At 35.4% G+C, this 21,233-nt stretch overlaps 1 protein-coding gene and 1 long non-coding RNA gene across 3 annotated transcripts; one reads left to right on the top strand and one right to left on the bottom strand.

Moving 5' to 3' along the window:
• The first annotated feature begins 1,882 nt into the window (after positions 1–1,882).
• Positions 1,883–4,663, top strand: LOC127985795 (uncharacterized). The gene is made up of 3 exons (XR_008160755.1): positions 1,883–2,001; positions 3,686–3,781; positions 4,394–4,663. It is a non-coding gene; the product is annotated as an uncharacterized LOC127985795 (long non-coding RNA).
• A 10,264-nt stretch (positions 4,664–14,927) lies between these two features.
• LOC127986325 (C3a anaphylatoxin chemotactic receptor) lies at positions 14,928–18,654 on the bottom strand. Of its 2 annotated transcripts, none has more exons than XM_052588931.1 (2): positions 18,467–18,654; positions 14,928–16,563 (listed from the first exon to the last, which is right to left on the bottom strand). In XM_052588931.1, exons 1-2 carry the CDS (start codon positions 18,637–18,639, stop codon positions 15,486–15,488), a joined length of 1,251 nt encoding a protein of 416 aa, XP_052444891.1. In that variant the 5' UTR covers positions 18,640–18,654; the 3' UTR covers positions 14,928–15,485. The 2 variants fall into 2 exon arrangements, with proteins under 2 accessions (XP_052444891.1, XP_052445460.1); XM_052589500.1 differs by lacking the exon at positions 18,467–18,654 and adding an exon at positions 18,018–18,193.
• Positions 18,655–21,233: the final 2,579 nt, after the last annotated feature.

Genomic DNA, 21,233 nt, shown 5'->3' on the forward strand with positions numbered 1-21,233 from the left:
TTCAACACTCCTTTTTCAGCATTGGCCAAAGATGGCAGAAGAACGTCCATGTGCAGAAACGGCTCCTCCTTTATTTATTTGTTTTGTCAGTAAAACTTGAAAATTATATTATGGCTGGATTCATTTTTAAAATTTTTGTTAATTGTAAAAAAAAAAAAAAAAAAATTCTATTTCATTTTATTGGCCACCAAGTCCTTTGGATAATTAAAGGAAAAGAGAACAAGGCATTGAATTAGTTTAAAAAATAACTTCATGTCGCTTTTTCAGGTGTTTATTTTTGCACTTTCTTCTAATACATAACTACATAATACAACTAAAAGAAAAAATATTTGAGTTGATTAGCTGATTGGCATGTCACCAATTTGTTGAGAAAGTGAATTGGTTGGTTTTGTTAAATGTGAGCCAAAATCATCCCAATTAAAAGAACCAAAGACTTAAATTACTTCAGTCTGTTAGGGGAGTAACGATTCGTCGATATGGATCGATACATCGATACGATGTCTGACGATAGAATGCATCAATGCAACATGTAAAATATCGATATCTGTAGAATAAATATAAAGTATAGGCTTAAACATGATTAAACTATATTTAATTTATACAGTGAAGACTGTGCAGTTATTGTACATGTAATAAGCCTTACATTTCTGTAGCATACCTGGGAATGTATTTTAGACTAAGCTAAAAAAACTGAAAAGCACTGTTTACTGAACTTTATATTTTATCTTTGTTGTATTGTATTTATGTATTTGTTGTATTTTATTTTCTGCTTTTGCATGTAATGTGGTTATCTGTAGAAAATATTTTTAGCACTGAGCCCATAGTAGTAGCCAGAATTATTTTTTCAATTGTTTATTTTCTTAATTATTTAAAAGAAAAAAAATGTGTAGGCCTATTTTTTTGGTTGTGAATGTCCCACCTGAGGTACAGAATGTAAAAATTTCAGATAAATGTTCTTGTTATATATTTTGGTTGCATTTCTAAGTTAATAAAAATGAAGATGGTTGTTTAAAGTAGATATATAATATCATAAATATCATAATAAAATATCAATATGTCGATATATCTGAATCGTATCGAATCGTAAAATTTTTTTGAGGCATCGAAAAATATCGTATCGCGGGGTATGAGCAACGATATCGTATTGTGACGAAGCATCCGATTTACACCCCTACAGTCTGTGTGCATTGAATTGATTTAATACACAAGTTTCACAATTTGAGTTGAATTACTGAAAAAAATAAAACCTTTTTCACTACATTCTAATTTATTGAGATGCACCTGTACATGTTTTCTGCAGGTCTTAAGAAGTCTTAATTCTTACTTTGACATTAAGGATTTAAAATCGGAGAAGAAATTCTTAAAGTCGTGGGATTAAATGTTTCATGCACTGCAAACAATGAATATCCTCATATTTTTGTCTTATTTTCCTGTACAAATCTCCTTAAATCAACATATATTTACTGGAGATGTGAAGAAAATCAGGAAAATTAAGTGAGTTTCTGCTTAAAATAAGAACTGTCAGTGGGGAATTAAAACGTATTTTCCCTTTGAGTTAGGATTTTTCTGAGCCCATTGCCAGATGTTTGATTTAGAGACTATATTGTTGTATTGTTTCATTCAAATTTTTCTTACAATTTTCTTACTTGGTCTTAAAAACAATGTTGAAATTGAACGGATAATCTGTTGCTCAGATGAAGACATGAATAATGTGTTTGTGATGTTTTTCTGCTGATAAGGGATAAAACAAGACTTCTTCAGTGCAAGGATGTTTGTCAAAAACAGAAATGCTACAAAATACATGATATTTTATGAGAGTGTGATGTGCTTGAGCACAACAGACAAAACAGAACTTTAAAAAATTGTTTAAGATTTAATTCAGCAAATATAATAATACAGATAAAAATTAAATCTACAATACAAAATTGCTCAACACTTTCTTTCAGATGTTCAAACCCAGTCCTAAAGACCCACATCCGAAGCCACTTAAGAAAAACAGTGGTAAGTTGAGAAATGATGGGAAATGTCTGTACTTGAATGCTTTAGAAGACTTGTTGCGTAAGATGAGGTTATTCAGAAATGCATTTATCAAGCGTTTCTTGTTTCTGAAAGTTTGCCAAAATAATCAGTGGGCTTTTGAAAAGCCTTTGCTTCCTCTTTACCCCCAAAATTGAAATTCTGTCAACATTTTCTAACACGCCTGTTGTTAGACGTCTGTCTTCAGTAAACCTCAAAAGAAGAAGCAGAATGTTTATAATACTCTTTATCATGACATTCAGGCTTTAAAAACATCCCAGAATGTATTTTAAACATAGCCCATACTTGTGAAATTTTGATGGTTAATCCCTGAATATCTTGCAAAAATCGAATTCATGAGTATTTATATTGACGTAATTAAAAACCACATCAAATGGGATACACAAATTTAGAAAAAAATAAAAAATAAAACTTATCTGTTGTACCGTTCACACAGTAAATGTGTTATAATTAAAGTTTAAAGTCCAGTGTCAAAAGTAATATTGGAAATATTCAATACAGTTTCTTAAGGGAAAGAAAATCCAGCTTTATTTTTTATATAGAATTGAATAATAATGTCAAGTCACGTCAAGTCAAGTCATCTTTCTTTATATAGCGCTTTAAACAAAATACATTGAGTCAAAGCAACTGAACAACATTCATTAGGAAAACAGTGTGTGACAGGAAATGACAGGAGATGGAAGGATGAGGAGCGACAGGTAGGTTATTCCAGATACTTCCTGGTTCTAGTAAGAACTCTTGCTGCTGCATTTTGGACTAGCTGTAGTTTGTTTACTAAGCGTGCAGTACAACCACCCAATAAAACATTACAATAATCTAGCCTTGAAGTCATAAATGCATGGATTAACATTTCTGTACTTGACATTGAGAGCATAGGCTGTAATTTAGATATATTTTTGAGATGGCAAAATGCAGTTTTACAAATGCTAGAAACGTGGCTTTCTAAGGAAAGATTGCGATCAAATAGCACACCTAGGTTCCTAATGCTTGGAGGAAACTACAATTATATGTATATCACCCTGGAAAACCCAAGACCGGTTGTCCACTGAAGCTAAGCAGGGCTGAGCCTGGTCAGTACCTGGATGAGAGACCTCTTGGGAAAACTGTTGCTGCTAGAATAGGTGTTAGTGAGACCAACAGGGTCCACAGCTCACCCTGTGGTCTGTGGGGGTCCTAGCCCCCCAGTGTAGTAATGGGGACACTATACTGTCAACAAGCACAGTCTTTCGGATGAGATGTTAAACCGCCTCTCTGTGGTCATTAAAAATCCCAGGATGTCTTTCGAAAAGAGTAGAGGTGTTACCTCGGTATCCTGGCTAAATTCGGCCATTGGCCTCGAACCATGATGGCCTCCTAACAATCCCCATAACTGCTGATTGACTTCACCAGTAAGCTGGTGTTTGGTGGGCGTTCTGGCGCAATATGGCTGCTGTCGCACACTGGAGGTGGATGAGTAATGTCTATGTAAAGCGCTTTGAGTGCCTAGAAAAGTGCTATTTAAATGTAAGGAATTATCATCAAGTCATGAAAGAATTGGCATTTTTAGCTGAAATATTTATTTCAAATTCTATATTTTGCCTGATTATATTGATATGTTGTTTTACTGACATTTTTTTATTTTTATCCTCTGGCTTTGTTAAAACCTCAGTGATCGCTGGAGAGAGTAAGAAAAAGGGGAATTGGAAGCTGCTGACCACTTCTTCCGTATACTGGCTCTGGAGGACATTCTCGGTTTGTCTGTTCTGTGAGTAATATATTGTGTAATAATTCTATATGTGGGCAGATTGCTACATCATTACAGTCTGATTGTGATGTTTTTTTTTTATGCTTTTGACTCATATCTGCTCTGGAATTGAAAAGGAAAGAAAAAGAAGAATTGCAGAAGCATCTCAGTTTCCTTAAAGAACAGTTAGGAGGAACATTCTGCCAAACATCTTTTAAGTTTCACTGATTTTGGGTCCTTTCACAATATGTTTTTGTATGTTTCTCGCTAAGTGTGCACAGCTTTCTGTTCCTCCAAAGAAACATGAAGATATTATGCATGTGTCCCCTCAGTTCAAAGCAGAAAGTAAGAAGTCTGAGCATGACAGGAAGACGCTTGAAGTGATAAACAAGCAGATTCAAGATAAAAAGTTGATCATGACATCGGCTGTTAACCTTTGTGTGTTTAGGAGAACATGCTCTCAGTTGTTAGCAATCTTCAGGTTCAGATGGATAGTTGGATAGAAGGATAGAAGAAAGGTCACAGGAGGTTTAAGCACGCTTCATTGATTTGATGACACACTGCTGGCTTCATTTCAACAGTCAGTGACTGTTGTTTAATCTCTCACTGTTGTTTTATTCTTATCTGTTCCAGTTTCTCCAGCTGTCAGAACAGACAGTACTGCATCTTCCTGCTTTACTGTCTCGCCCAGCCAACGAGCCAACGCTACCACAGGGCTCCAGACTAAAATTTAACAGCTGTGGCACCAGTGCCAATAAGTTCTACAGATGGGGATGCCAGGAGCAGATATGGTAGCATTGGGGTTGGTTTGGTGTGTATTAAAAATAAAGATAATTTAATAAAAACAAAAAATAGTATTGTTTTGCATTAATAAGTGCAGTCACTAATAAAATTTCATGTTCATTTCTTGTTTATTTTTCTTTTGTTTATTTTTATACAGATTTGACAGTAAAGCACTAAGCTTGAGTTAAGAAGCATACAAAATCAACTTTTATTAACAACAGTAACAGCGGCAAAATCTACTGTTTATATACAGAAAATGTATATATTCCTCTCTTATGAAATGCACCATTATTCTTCTAGCATACAGAACTGACCAACTTCAATGATTATGTGTGATTAAGTAGCAAATTGAAGAAAAGTTTAATTTTTACTTTTTCTTACACAAAAAGAAAAAAAAGTATGTTTTTTCATACTAGATACATTTGAAAGTCCTGTTATAATGCTACTCTGTGTGTTGCCAATGGTCTATTAAATTGCACAACATATTAAAGCTACTTTGATGTTTCCATGTTTTCTACAAAACAAAATCGTAAATTGAGGGGTTATGACATCAATGGCAGACAACACAATGACACTATGAACACGGTCTGTGTCACTGGTTAAAATTGCTTATTTCTCTTGTTTTAAACCTTCTTCAAAACATTTGGGATAATGTAAGTAAATCATGTAAACGCGAAATACTTTTGTTTTTGCCCCCATTTTCAAGAGATGAACTTAAAGATCTAAGACTTTTTCTATATCCACAAAAAGCCTATTTCTCTCAAATATTGTTAAAAAAAATCTGTCTAAATCTATGTTAGTGAGCACTTCTCCTTTGCTGAGATAATCCATCCACCTCACAGGTGTGGCATATCAAGAAGCTGATTAGACGGCATGATTATTGCACAGGTAATCTTTAGGCTGGCCATAATAAAATATGCAGTTTTATCACTGTAGCAGAAATGAGTCGAACCAGACAAATCAAAGAGTCTATCAGAGCTGTGTGCATTGAAACGAGAGCCGAACTCCTCAGGAAGTCATAAATCAGTTCTAGTGCCACAAGAACCAAGCAAGATAACCAACCAACCAACTTGTTCACACAACAGCTTTCAACATTAACACCAATAGAACAATTATTGACAATTTTAATTTGAAGAAGAGATTGTCAAATTTATTGTTCGTGATTGAAATGCAACGCTGGACATCACATGTAAACCCAGGAGATCAAGTTAAATACTTGCATTGACTTCCCCCATCCAGCAGAGCCAGACTGAAATTCCTAAGGGGGAAGGGCTTTAAACCTTTGTCTTCACAGAAAAGTCCCTTTGCCAGAGAATGGCAAAGAAACTGCTTTTTGTACATTATATATGGACCAGAATGAACTCAAAAAGACTCGTTCCATTGCTTAACTCCATATTCATTTATGTGTAACCCACACATTTGACTATCATGTATAATCACTTATTGTGTATGTCTAGTTGTGTATGTCTAGTAATGTCTAGTATTGATATAATCGAATTTTCTTGCTTGATGTTGTCCTGACAATCATTTATTTGTAAAATATATCATAATCATGTTATAGGAATCATGTCCAAAATTAGACCCTGTGAGGCAAGAACCACATGCTTCGTAAGATAAACAAATGATTTATGATACCCCAGACTCAAGACCATATCTGATTGGTCAAGGCAACATTTGAGGGGTGGCCAACAAGGAAGTTTAAATACTTTGGACCCCATGAAATTTTGCTTTTAGTTCTAGCATTGCTTGTGCTATCAGTCATGCCTTGCTTTTAGTCCCTAGCTGCTGCTATTAGCCATGTCGGCTTTTAGTTCCAGCCTTGCTCGTGCTATCAGTCATGACTGCTCTTAGCTTTTAGCTTGTAGCTTTGCTACCTAGCTTTAGCTTGTAGCATCTAGCCATGCGGTTAGTCATCATTGTTCTTTGAGCGCGGTTCCAGCGTGCCTGCCTGCTGCTTCTATGCCACGATGAGAAGGAACACAACCTAGTCTCGTCAAACTTTATTTCTTTTCTTTTCCGTTTGAGAGTTTCGTGTTCTGAGTTAAGTTTTGTAACGTCGAGTCTCCGACGCCTGACCTCAGATGCCCGTTCAACTTCGACCAGCGCACATGACTCTGCACTTTCAGCCAACGCCCAAGCACGGGCTTCCCAAGACGTCACTTCACTACTGAACTTCCAGCCAATCAGCGACACCCGGGATACCCCTTTCAACGGGAGTCCCTTTCACAGGAAACGAAGGCAACGTATCCCCAGATATTTGTTGTGCTGGTGTATCTAATATAATTTTAGTCACATTGAGGAACTCAGTGCGAGCGCTAATTACGTGATTGATGGTTGTTCATGTCTATGCAATTTAACGTATTGCTGTAAACTCGGAATTCCATATTTCCATTCTCTTAAACTCATCTTTTCCTAACTTTCGATCTTCCTGCAACTTGTGTGAATGTGTGAGTGCGTGCGTTTATGTGTTAGATTAGTTTATATGTCTTAGATTTATCTAATAAAGCCTTATTCATATTGAAAAGAGAAGTATCTTGTGTTTTGTGCTTACAAGTTAATGTCTTAAACTGCCGATCTTGTTACTGTGCTAATTGATAGTGTTTTCACTATAGTTTGGATATTAGTATCCAGTGCAGATTTGATGTTAAACGGCTCGTTCACTGAACCGCAGGCACGTCTCCGTGAACAGCTGTGAAACAGTGATTCTGTTCAAATTCCCTTTAAAATCTTAAATGATTCCCTTTGAGCTAAATTGACCTGTTTCCCTTACATCACACAGCACAATGCCACAGATGTCACAAATTTTGAAGGAGTGTTATAATGACATGCTGACTGCAGGAATGTCCACCAGAGCTGTTTTCTACCACAAGCTGTCTCCAAAGGCGTTTCAGAGAATTTGGCAGACTATCCAACTGGCCTCACAACCTCAGACCACGTGTAACCAGATCAGCCCAGGACCTCCACATCTGGCATCTTCACCTCCAAGATCATCTGAGCCCAGCAACTTGGAGACCTGCTGCAACAATTGGTTTGCATAACCAAAGAATTTCTGTAAAACTGTTAGAAAACATCTCAGGGAAGCTCACATGCATGCTGGTTGTGCAACGTTGAGGCCCATTGCTGTGCATTTTAATCCACGACCATCACCTCATGTTGCGACATGATGATGCATGGTACCCATGTTGCAAGGATCTGTACACAATTCCTGGAAGCTGAAAACATCCCCATTCTTGCATGGCCAGCATACTCACTGGACATGTCACATATTGAGCATCTTTGGGATACTCTGGGTCGCCGTATATGAGAGCGTGTTCCAGTTTCTGCCAATATCCAGCAACTTCACATAGCAATTGAAGAGGAGTGAACCAACATTCAACAGGCCACAATCACAAACCTGATCAACTCTATGTGAAGGAGATGTGTTGCACTGCATGAGGCAAATGGTGGTCACACCAAACACTGAATGGTTTTCGCACACCCGACCCCCGGACCCCACAATACAGTAAAACTGGACATTTAAGAGTGGACTTTTATTGTAGCCAGCCTAAGGCACACCTGTTCAATTATTTCAGTTATCATGGTTTCTAATCATTATTTTGATATGCCACACCTGTGAGGTGGATGGATTTTCTCGGCAAAGGAGAAGTGCTCACTAACATAGATTTATGACCAATTTGTGAACAATATCTAAAAGAGAAATAGGCCTTTTGTGTACATAGAAAAAGTATTAGATCATTGAGCTCAGCTCTTGAAAAATGGGGTTAAAAACAAGAGTGCTAAGTTTATAATTTTGTTCAGTGTATTAATATAAACAGGTTAATAGATGTTTTCTCCAGGAATACATAATCAGTTTGGAAATCTTAGAGAAATGCTTAATAAATGCATTACACTGTAACTAAATTCATTAGATTATTCTAAATCTTATAATATTCAGTTTAATAAATTTGACTAAAAACTAAAAAAATTCAGATGACTAAAATATAGCTAAAACTAAATAGCAATGGGCTTCCATAGTTTGCTGCCCTTTTGCTGACTTCAATAAAAACATTGGGGAAAAGATGGAAATCATAAAAAAGGTTTGTTGTATTGCTGTAATGATGATTTGCAAGGGAAATGCAAAATGTTAATTTGCCATGAAGATAATGTCATAATGCTGAAGATTATAATGTTTCTGAAAATAGGCTTTATTTTCTTTATTCAAAATGTAATTTTTTTCTTTAGAGTTTGTGTGAAATGGGACATATTTTAGGGACATTTCTCCCAAATAAAATCACCTTTGAGCTGTTTTGTTCATTTGGTTGTGATCTGAGTAATATCAGTATTAATTTGATCACTTTGCTATTCACTTATGGTTTATACTATGACCACAAGTAGTGTTTTTGTATTACAGTACATAATTATACTGACTATATAATTATAAGGCTATAGTTAGCCTTAAGGCTTAATGCTTAATTTCTGGTTGACGAAGCAGCCAAGTCTGGCCATGTTCTCAGGCCGAGTCTGCTTGTGTTTTTGTGATAACAGCATACTGTTTATCCTAATGACATCTATAGCATGAGGTTTTGACACCTTCTTCACCATATCCTCTCAGAAATACATGCTAGTGGTAGTGCAGAAGTGGGAGTAAGTCACACATGTGCAAGTCACGTCTCAAGTATTAACCTTCAATTCTCAAGGAAGTCAATCTTGTGTGAGAATCAAGCAAGTCAATTCACCACTTTTGTCAAGCATTTAAAGTCAAGTCGTAGCTTGGGTCATGCAAGTCACTGTCAAGTCATACAAATGTTTGATGATTTAATTTATATTAAAAAATAACTTAAAATTACAGTAGTTATGGACTATGGGAGTTTTATTTGCGACAAAACAAAATTTCAATATGCATTAATATGAGTTGTTAATACAATAAAAATGTTAAATAAATAAAAATGAAAACTACATAGAATAAGATGTAAATCTAACTGAAATTAGTCCAGCATAAAGGCATGAAAAGTATTTAGGTACAGCTGTTTCAATATGCCTCAAACATTGAAGAAAACCATGAAAAAGTATTAAACAATTCACATAAAATGTTTTTTATGGCACCAAATGGTATTCATCAAAAATCACTTTTATGGGACATGAACACATCAGCTTATATATCTCTATTATCATAACAGTCTGAGTGATTCTGATGAGTTAACAGTAAACTTTGAAGTGTCAGCTTTGTGGACAAATGTTGATTATGTATCTAGTCAGAAAGAATCATAAGCAAAAACATTTTTATTTTGTGTATGTCATTTCTGTCTCCATGCCAAAAATTGGGGTTGACTGGTAAGGGGTTAAAGGCCTCCTCACTCGCTGTGTGAGCCAGGGGTGCGTTCGGATTACATAGTTAGTTTATTAAATAAATTCATGCATAGTAACGCACCGCATGTAACATCCAGTAATGTTAATGGCGTTGTAACAATGGGAAAAGTAATTAGTTAGATTACCTCGTTACTGAAAAAATAACGCCGTTACCTAACGCCGTTCTTTTAAACGGCGTTATTCCAAACACTGATTATGGATGACTATCCAGGAAAGTATGAAAAGCATCGTCAGAATAGTCCTTCTGCCATCAGTGGATCAACCGTAATGTTATGAATTGACGAGAATATTTTTTGTCCCTGAAGAAAACAAAAATAACAACTTGAACAATTGTTGAACAAGTCCTCTCCTCTGTGTTACTCCACATCACCGTTGCACCATTTTGGAGAATATAAACTGAACACAGGCAGCTCATCGCTTTTTACCTGTTCAGAACAACATGGGGGTAAGTGATTAATGATAATTTTCATTTTGGAGAGGAGTATCCCTTTAAGTTAGATCCTTCAATTTTATCAAAAGAATAACAACAACAAGAAACATTTTTAATAATTGAATCCAACAAACCTTGCACCTGTTTATAATGTACATAAATTTTTGGTATGCATGGTTGGGGTCACAACTTTATGATTTGTTTTTCTTTTAGGCATCCCCATAAATTATCCATAGGCTTTTCACTCAAAGAGTAACACTGAAGACCAATTATTAGCCAATGTATTCTACACATGCACCAATGAAGGACATTTCCTTATAAACAGTGCATAATCACTTCCAGTGCATTCCACTTGCAAAAAATACATTTGATAGTGCTCACAAACTGTATTTTAATGCAGTCAAATTCTCAATAAAATTGTTTTCACTGGTACATATTTTTGTTTCTGTTGTAAGACAGGATGATTATGAAATAGAGACTGAAAGCGGCCCATACTAGCTCTACATTAGATGTTAATCTGCACAAAACTCCTGATTCATAATCATGACATTGTCTACTAAAATCAAATACACATAAGTCAAAGACAATGGCCATGTTGTGATTTCAGCTATATTTGCCTGCTGCGTCACTTGGTTGGTTTGAAGTGTGTTCAAAAACAAACAGATATTTATTGAACAAAATACTTATTTCAAGTTATTTCAAGTCATTTAACTCAAGTCTGAGTCAAATCTCAAGTCATGAATATCAATTCAAAGTCAAGTGTTTCATAAATATTTGTCAAGCAAGTCTCAAGTCCTAAAATTTGTGACTTAAGTCTGAGTTAAGTCAAGTCATCTGACTCATGTCCCCCACCACTGCTAGTGTGTACAGAACTAGAAACACATGTTGAGAAACAGGACCTCATCTTATATGCAACATTAACAAAGTTATACAGACAGACTTTTATGCAATCTTTTCAGGAAAAGAGTTTCAACACTGAACAGGGTACTTTTTGTAAATGTTGTGCAAGTGATTCACAATGTGCTTTTGTTATCAAAAGAAATTTGTGACTGGAATGGGTGTTTTTAAGTGTAATTGCATCTTAAAGTGGGTATGCAAAATTTTATCTTTAAATACACCACAGATACGTTTTTTTATAACTTCTTGAAATTGCCACTTTTTGGGTATGAGCCAAAATGCTCTGTTTAAGTGTATGTCCCATTTAAATGAAAATGAGCTGGTGCTGCCACCTCCGTTACAAGTTTTTCCATGGAATTGGGCTACTTTAACACTGTTCCAGCAGGTTGTTTTTTATGTTGTTGTGAAAACCTGGCAACCCTGCTACCTTCTCAGAAGAGTGCAGAGCTTTAAAGGTCCCGTTCTTCGTGATCCCATGTTTTAAACTTTAGTTAGTGCGTAATGTTGTTGTTAGAGTATAAATAATATCTTTAAAATTCTAAAGCTCAAAGTTCAATGCCAAGCGAGATATTTTATTTAAAAGAATTCGCCTACAATGAACGACCACGTTGGACTACATCCCTCTGCTTCCTGCAGTAATGAATGTTATTGTCATCTCGGAGTCCAATCATCTTTGTTTGGGCTTCCCAGGGACGCTGTACTTGGAGATTAATGGTGACAATTTATGTTAAACTCGGTTCCCAAAAATTATAATCCACATGTAAAACTATGTGCAGCACATTTATCTGAGTACAGCTTCCTCAATCTCAATCAGTTTAATGCCGGATTCGCACAAAGATTATTCTTGAAAGATGGAGCAGTTCCCTCTTTGTCTGGAGAAGGCGTTGTTTATGGACCACAACAGGTAAGTGTATTTTATTATTTAAGTTGGTGCGTTTAACAGTTTCTGTAACTTATTACACAAAGGGCAATGCTGTTTAGCTTTGTTAACTAGATGGTAGGGCAAAAAATCAAACGCGTTTTTCATGTGCATCTCGTCAGTAAAGGCGTTCTGTGATTAGAAGTACATCTCCAGCACGAGCGTTCAGATCAGAATTGTCAGGTTTTTAAAACAAATCCTGCCCACTTGCTTCTCAAAACTACTCCAAAACCAGTCCAATCGCGTTTCCAGGAGGGCAGCTTATGCTCAGCTGCTGTCGAATCACAACACAGGAACCACTGGCACAATCAGAACTCGTTACGTATTTATGAAGGAGGGACTTTAAGAGCTCTTGCTCATGGGCATAACGGTGTAACGGTTACTGACCTTACACATTGCTTACAAATGCAGTTTTTTTAACTAGCACATTCCTATTCACGATCATTCTGGTAGCACTTGAAGCCAGCATTAGTGAAAACAGGCAGAGACAATAGCCTTACAGAGAGCCAAGAAGGTCTTTTAGAAAACAAAATATGATGCGTGATGCTGACTTTGCCTGGAGTCTGGACGTTTGCGGATGAAGCGTTGGTATCGATTCCCCTTTCAGAAGGACCTGACCCTCGTTTGTGAGGCAGTCTGGTGTAAAATGTTAGCGCAAAGTATAGGACTATTCAGTTTTTTTTCCGGACAATTTCCTTCGAAAATGAAATTTGACCACTGTGCCGTCAGTGGCCCTCGGAGACACCTATGTTTGTTGGTGCATCCCAACAACACTTTTAATAGCTCTTTGGCACTGACATTGTACCTCCAGCAGCTACAGCAAGAGAACAGTAATGGCGGGCCGCTGCTTCTCACTCATGGCTGTGTATATGCTAATAGGGCAGACAGCATCACAAATGGGCGGGACTTAAATCGTCATATTCTGGAACTGTTTGTGTGGAGAGATTTGATATTATAAAACAATGAGCAAGGGGATTTTTACCATTTTAGGCTGGTTGTTTTCACACACTGCAGCCACATAACTGTGTTCAATGGCACCATTAAACCAGGCCAAGCAGGTGATTTGATTTTGGACTGTGTGATGAATTACCAGGGTTTCTGCAGGTCTTAAAAAGAAGGTTTTTATGGGTATTTTAAAGGTCTTAAAACAAGGCAGAAAGTCTTATGACAGTGTTTGGAATAATGACGTTTAAAAGAATGGCGTTAGGTAACAACATTATTTTTTCAGTAACAGGGTAATCTAACTAATTACTTTTCCTGTCGTTACAACGCCGTTAACATTACTGGACGTTAAATGCGGTGCGGTGCTATGCATTGATTTAATAAACTATGCAATCCGAACGACCCCTGTCTCACACAGCTAGTGAGGAGGTGGGTTAATAACGAGATAATCGATTATGATTGGCTAAGGCAGAGTCATATGTGTCATGGAAGCCAATCAGAGCCATTGTCTGCTCTACTCATTTCAACTGACTTGTGAAAACTGCTAAAAAAAAATATTTGACATACAGTATAGCAACTTTTTTTTTTTTTTTTTTTTTTTTTTACAGTAACGCAAATAGTTATTTTCCCTGGTAACTAGTTACTTTTATTATAGAGTAATTCAGTTACTAACTCAATTACTATTTGGAACAAGTAGTGAGTAACTATAACTAATTACTTTTTTAAAGTAACGTTCCCAACAGTGGTCATAAGTCATGACATTAAATGATGGATGCACTGCAAAAAACAAATATCTTCCTCACAATTTTTTTCTCTTGTTCTTCTACATAAATGTTTAAAAATCCTTAAATCAATACACCTTTACTTGAAATGCAAAATGAAGATTATGAAGAAATTTGTTTTTTTAGAATTTGTTTAAAATGTAGTGAACTTGGTTAAGAAATTTGAATGACTATTATTCTTGTTTTAATCATAAACTCATTAATTCAATGCATTTCTTAGAAAACAAGATTACTTATCTTCTCTCATGTTGTTTCTCAAGTAAATCGGAGAATCTTCAGTCATTTGCACTGGAAAAGAGAACTCAAATATTGATAAAGAACATCACTTTTTTTTGCAGTGTGATTAGAAGTTCCAGTAAAAGTTATTTCCATATTCTAGTATTTGGGAAGCCAATAATGAATTAAAAAGTAATGGAGATCTGTTGGAAGTTGTATTTTCAAACTCCGAAATTTTGCTAATACTTGCTAAAGTACTCCCTCAACATTTACATGAAATGCTGACATATTGCATTCCTTTCAGTTTATTCCTTAAAAAGTTTTACTTGATCTTAAAAAGGTCTTAAAGTCTCAAGTTTTTCATCATAAACCCTGAATTACTGATTGGTCCTTCAGGGGCACCTCATGAAGATCGTGCCCAATCCTCTGGCAGTGATGCAGAACCTGATTTTAACAAGTGAGACATCTTTGTTGACCCTGGAACAACAGAGAGTGATTAACCAATCAGATTTAAAGAACCAGTTTATAGATTTTGTGAAGTGTATGCTTAAAATCACTGTTTGGGGCTTGTACATCAGTGTCATTAATCTATCATTTCCTCAGATTTTAGGGATTACTCATGGTTAAGGTTAGGTTTAGGTGTAGGGATATGTTCAAGAATACATTTTTGGAGTAAAATGTTGTTCCAGGGTCAACAAAATATGTTGACCCTGGAACACATCTAACTCCGCAATATCAGGACGTGAAGCAGTGATCAAGCTGCTCATAATGACTGCTCATCCATGAAATGACTATCACAGGAGGAGGTTGTTTCTTAAGTTTTACACACAAACGACAGCTGATAACCAAAGGTAACTGCTTGTTTATTTAATAATAACAAGTTTGCATAGAGGAGTAGGCACAGAAATTACATTCATTTTAAGCATTAATGCAGCAATATCAACATAAGCACTGGAATTCAATTTTCATTTTAAGATTTAGCATTAACGGGAACTTTCTGCTATCTGTAAAGATTCTATATGGTAAATTGGCACATTTATACTACATAAGAATGTAATGAGAACAAACGCTATGCTTAATTTAAGCCTGTAATGACCAGCCTTTAGTCACATGAAAGGAAAGCTTGATACATATTGAAAATGAAAATGAAAAAATGAAAGTGCTACATATTAATGCATCACAATTAAATCCAAGAATAAAACAATCATATCAATAAAAGGATGAATCTTGGTAAATTTTTTGATGTCCGTCAAATGAAGTCTTAGTCTCTTGTGTAGAAATTTATACTGAATGTGTTTTCTGCTTTTAGTCAATGTTCATCAGTTGTCTAACAAGCAGATCTGGAAAAACTACATCTCAGAAGTTGGTTTCAACCTTCTGCAGATCAGTATTTACACTCTTCAAGCTCCATTAAAACTGAGAGTCTTTCCTTCGTAAGGACTTTCTTCGTAAAGACTCTGATAATTCCTCGTTGAAGACTCTCTCAATAGTTGAGACAAGTGATGCACGAACTGTGCGTCCGAGTCCACGAGCTGCGAACACGTACAGGATTGGGTTGAGCGCACTTTTTATGTAAACCAGAAACAATGCAAAATATGCAGCTGTCGTCGCTCTTACTTTGAGATTCTCCCAGTCTGGGCGACCGTACGAGAGGGCCCTCAAAAAGCGGCAGGTGAAGTACGGCACCCAGCATGTGAGGAAGAGGAACATGGTGAGGAAGAGTACGCGATAGAGACGGGTCAGACGCTGGGATGAGTAACTCGGCCCAGTCGATGAGGTAGGTGAAGACATTGCGCTCTCAGCCTTCTTTGCACAAAAAATTACTGCGACATTGCACGACAAAAAGATCACTAGAGGTAGCAAGAATCCTGCCACAGTCTCCAATACATTTAAGGCTTGTCCTCCTTCCAAATCACTTTCTATGCAGGCGTTGCGGCCCCCTTTGTTATTGACTGTGGCTGTATTGATGTAGGGTATAGCGAACACCGCTGCTAAAACCCATATTATGTTGCAGGCCAGAGGTACAGCCCAACTAGGCCGTTTCATTCGAGCCCAAACTGGTCGAAGTAAACACAAGCAGCGCTCCACTGCTACAGCACACAGCAAGAATGCACTCGCATACAATCCGAGGCATCGCAAATAAATCACCAGCTTGCATACAGGTTCCCCCAATGTCCAACTGAAGTCGTTCACCAAGTAGGACAGCATCAGTGGCGTACGTAACAACAGCACCAAGTCAGCAAGTGCCAGGTTCACCACATAGATCCGGAAGCTGTCGGCACTCTGTCTCTCACCGGCAGCTCTTCCTTTGCGGCACCAAACTCGAACCCCCAATGCCCAGACCACCAGACCATTTAAAGAAATGCCCACAACGAAGATCATCACGGTCACGATCATCTGCAGCACACGCATGCCCTCGCTGGGGTAGAGGGAGGAATCGCTGTGGTTGAAGGTGACATTGATCGGATCTTTGGCAGACATTGATTCTCTGTAATAAAACAGGTGAGAAACATTCATGTGCAAACTGTTTTAAAACACGGTTCATGATCATGGAAAGCATTTCATTAGCTTAAGAAACACATCTCTATGGTCAAATTGGGGAAGTTGCATGCAATTTCCTCTTTTCTTTTCAGAAGCATTTTGAAATGCTTTTCAATGAAATGAAGTATGACCAAGTCACTCACAATACATTCTTTTTTTTACTAATTATTTTTGTATTATTATTTTTAAAAAAGTACTTGGTTTATTTTAAAAACTGGTTGAATTTAAATACATTGTAGGTTACCAGAAGTCATCAAGGACATTCAAGATTGACTCATGCATTTCTGCTTAAAGGTGAAACCCAAGAAACCCCTTTCCATTAAACTTACTTTATTGGACAGTGTTTCTTTTAATACAAGTAGACAACGTTTTATTCAATAAGCTTACCTAAGTGCTTGTTTAATAATATTTTACCAGAACAGTTTTAGAATTATCATATGTTAATGTAAAACATATTTTTTTACTGTATTGTTTTTATATATATATATATGCAACACTTGCATATTTCTTAATAAAAACTAAATTCTTAATATGCAAGTAACATCAGTTGCGGACATGCATAAACACTATTTTAAAGAGATAGTTCACCCAAAAATGAAAAGTTCTTCATTCGCTCATCCTCAAACCTGTATGACTTTCTTTCTTTTGCTGAGCAAGCAAGAATGTAACCTAACAGTTGTTGGTGTTTGTGTCCATTTTAGTCACCCATATTCTTCAAAATAAATGTGTAACAAAAGAAAGACACTCACACAGGTTTGGAACAATGTGAGGGTGAGTAAAATGATTTTTGGGTAAACGTTCCCTTTAAGACTAAAGAACTTAAAGTTTGACCAAATAACAGTTAACCTATGAGGGGATAATCAGTCTTACTTTTCAGATTCACATTACACACCAACCTACATTATGTAACTGGCTTAAAAAGTTAGGACCAGTCTTAAAGAAAAAAACTTGTAAGACTAGTCTAAGCAGTCTATGCAACCACCCATGGATTAAAATGTTTAAAAAAATAAACATTTAAAGGAGCCTAGTTTGCCATTAGTAGTGCTAGTGCTCAAGCCTCTAAACAAAAGACGATATTCTGAAAAATGTTGTTAAACAAACAGTTGCTGGTAGCCACTGACTTTCATAAAATGGGGATCAATATTATGGAAGTCAAAGGCTACCATCAGCTGTTTGGTCCCCAACAGTCTTCAAAAGATTGGCTTTTGTGTTCAGTAGAAGAAATTAAGTCATGCAGTAAGTTCATTAAGTTCATTTTTGGGTGAACTATTCCTCTAAATGTTAAAATTTATCAAGTAAATGCAGCATTTGAGCTCCAGGCATGATTCATTCTTCAAATCATGTGAGTGAACAAATGCACAATTTTTAGAAAATAGGTGAAAAAGGAAAATAGGTACAGACCTATATCTAGAGACCAGAAGTTCACAGAGACCTGACAGTTGATTCTTTTGACAGCAAGCAACTACCAGAAAACCCAGCGCTCTAGCAATCACTGAACAGCCTTTGCAGTGGACTAGCAAATAATACAGGTAACAACGTGAGCCCAAGTGGCGTGATTCAATGCATGTTCCTAGCAACGGTGAGTTGCAGGAATGTTTGCTTTAACACATTTTTCACCCACAGCTGTTCTTCCATTCACAACCTGTTTACACACATCCATAATGCATTCCTGGCAGGTGAACACACCTTCAGCGCTGCTTATGTAGAATATGTTCACTGCACGTGTGCGTTTTCACAAACTAAAACTATCTGATAAACATTTGATCTTGTCATTTGTGCGTTTTTTTGTCTTTTTTTTTTGTCTTTTTTTTGAGTATAGATTTATTTGTTAAAGTAGCAGTATGTCTTACCTTCTTATGAGGCTTTGGTCGACTTGTGTGCATTGACTCAGATCTGAGAGCTGGCATGAGTGGTTAACGCCGTTTAGCTGACAGAGGATAAAATCTAAGAGGGAGTGTTTTCTATAATTATCAGTGGGAGGATTTTGAGCTTGACACTCTGTCTTTTGTTTTGATTGCAACATTAATGGACAGCATCAAACTAGACAGTTTCTTAATAGTGATTCATTCATGTGTTACTCTGATTAATTGAGTTTGTTTATTGAAAATGATAAGGGGCAGTTCAACAAATGCTTAATGAGGTTTATTGACTTATTTCAGTGTGGAGGTAAATTCAGTAGAAATAGAAAATTACACTTTCTTTGGCAATTGCAAATATTAATTATATTTAATAATAATAATAATTTTTAAACATTTTTTTTGTAAATGAGCAGCCTGTGCCCATGTAAAAGTTTCTACTAAGAGTTCTGTTTTTTAATATCCTTGTGATACTATTAAAGGCTTCCTAAATGTTATGAATTCGTTTTTATTTCATTTCATTCACGTTTTAGGGATTGTTGTTGCATTTTTGTTTTATTCATTGTTTTTAATATGACTTGTATCATTTTTATTTTGGTTTTAGTTATATTAGTATATCAAGTTACTAAGTCAAAATGAGAAATGTTGCCTTGAATGAATTGTAAAGGTGTTTTAGATTTGATTTCAATTAAAGTTTACTTTATTTCAAGAAAAAAAAAAATCTTTATGGTTTAATTACTATAATAACCCTTTATTCCACAAATTTCCTCAACAAGGGAATTGCTTTGAGGAATCAAAGAGAGCAAACGTTGTGGTACTAGATAATACTTAATACCTAATTTCGAAACAAATCCGTAACCCTAACAACAGGCAATATTCATTTCTTATCTTAGCAAACACTACTAGTAAAGTAAAAAGATCTCATTTGTCATGTGTAAATTGTACTTTAACTGAGATGAAACGAGTAGAGACTTGTCTGAGCTCATGCTACATTCTGTCGGAGTATCGTAAGTGTTGAAGTGTACATATGTGTTACATCTCAGCACTGTTGAGACATTGTGAGCTTGGTAAGACTGAAACTTCCTTATCAATAAACCACAGGTTTAGACTCTGCAACTTTCAGATCTGTTGGTTTGACTGATACGATACCATCAAATTCCTGGGGCCGTTGTTTTTTTTAAATCTTTTTTTTTTTTATACACACTGTGAGAGTAAGTTTTTTTAGTGTTCCCACATATGATGTGCCTCTTAGAGTTTTCAAATAAAGTCTTTATAAATGTTGATGGTTGGTTTTGGGTATGATGGAAGATAAGACTGTCTACTAAGTGTGTGGATGTGGTAATTAGTGTTTTAGTGTTAGAGCTTTAAGTTTTTTTATTGTCATTTCTTCTGTAAAACCATGTTAACCACTGGGTTGACTCTAGTTTCAAGTACTGAGACATTACAAGCCAACAAACAAGTTTATGCAATAAATAAGACACTAATAATAATGTAATTTAATTAGATTCACATGAGATGTCTTTGACTGATGTGACTAACAGCTTTATTCTTACTAACCAGTATCTAATATGTGCCATTTTTTCAAAACAAATGCTACTCTTGTGCCATTCCCTTCATCACCAATAGATGAAGCTGCTGTGCAGCATGTAGCAGTAGCATGAAGTGAGACTAGGAAATACATCATTTTGTGGACCGGTTATTCATATATTATAATATTACTTATTGGCACTTAAACAGCTGTTATATTCTGGCTTCAAACATTATAAGTAACCATGGAAAAATAAATTAGCTGTACATTTCTTTTTTTTTGTTTCTTGTGAGGTACACAAATCTTTGTCCTGATCTTGTTGGCTTATTTCAGAAGGTTTACATCTATAGACAGCACAGAATTAGCAAAATTAGCAGCATCCTTGTTAGTCCATGTCCAAAAAAAATTCTATATAACCTAAGTTATTAAGAAGGGCTTTTATGTCTCTGTTTGTTTTTCTGTTTTTTCCATGGGCTAGGAATTACACAGACGTCAGTCTGGATCCAGAACACCTGAGAAGGGGTTTATACATATAAACTTAAATAAACTTGAATTGAATTTAACAATATTATTGACCAGCAAATTTTTATTATTATTATTTTATTATTATTTTTCAATTGCATATAAATGAACAATATATTAATAAATGACACACATAGAGAGATTCAAGATATGTGTTATTAATATAAGAACTGTATAATAATTTTATACTACTTATATAAGTATATATAATAATTATTATTTATTTTTGTACATTTTATTTAGGACAGAATTTTGTTAAAATAGTGTTATATCTGTATATATTTTTATATTACTGTATATACAATAATTGTTGTTTTGTAAATATTTTTATTTAAAAGAATTCTGTAAATCTTTTATTTATAATAATTTTACACTAAATGTATATATAAAATGCTAACATTTTAAATGTTGTACTTTTGTAAATAATTTTATCTAAAGAATTCTGTTAATATAATAATTTATATGTTAAATGATTATATTAACATAAATGATAATTAGAATATTAATATTAATAATTTTATATTTTTATGTATTTATTAAAACCTGCAACACATCTAGCCCTGGTCTACACATCTTTAATTATCTTAAATAATGCATTTGAATGGTCATGATAGTTGTATTAGTGTGAGTCGAAACAGATCAATTTACTATTATTTGTTTTTTTAAATCAAAAGCCTGTTGAAATTGATATTTTCATTAGGTTCATCTAAC

Source organism: Carassius gibelio, chromosome A1 (genome assembly GCF_023724105.1).
Source record: "Carassius gibelio isolate Cgi1373 ecotype wild population from Czech Republic chromosome A1, carGib1.2-hapl.c, whole genome shotgun sequence".
NCBI lineage: Eukaryota > Metazoa > Chordata > Actinopteri > Cypriniformes > Cyprinidae > Carassius > Carassius gibelio.

What these genes read in the sequence shown, in the direction of transcription:
- LOC127986325 (XM_052588931.1), bottom strand. Translation starts at nt 18,639, where the DNA reads ATGTTGCAATCAAAACAAAAGACAGAGTGTCAAGCTCAAAATCCTCCC. An exon ending in GACCAAAGCCTCATAAGAAG is followed by an intron (nt 16,564 to 18,466) that starts GTAAGACATACT and finishes GTTTTATTACAG; the next exon opens with AGAATCAATGTCTGCCAAAG.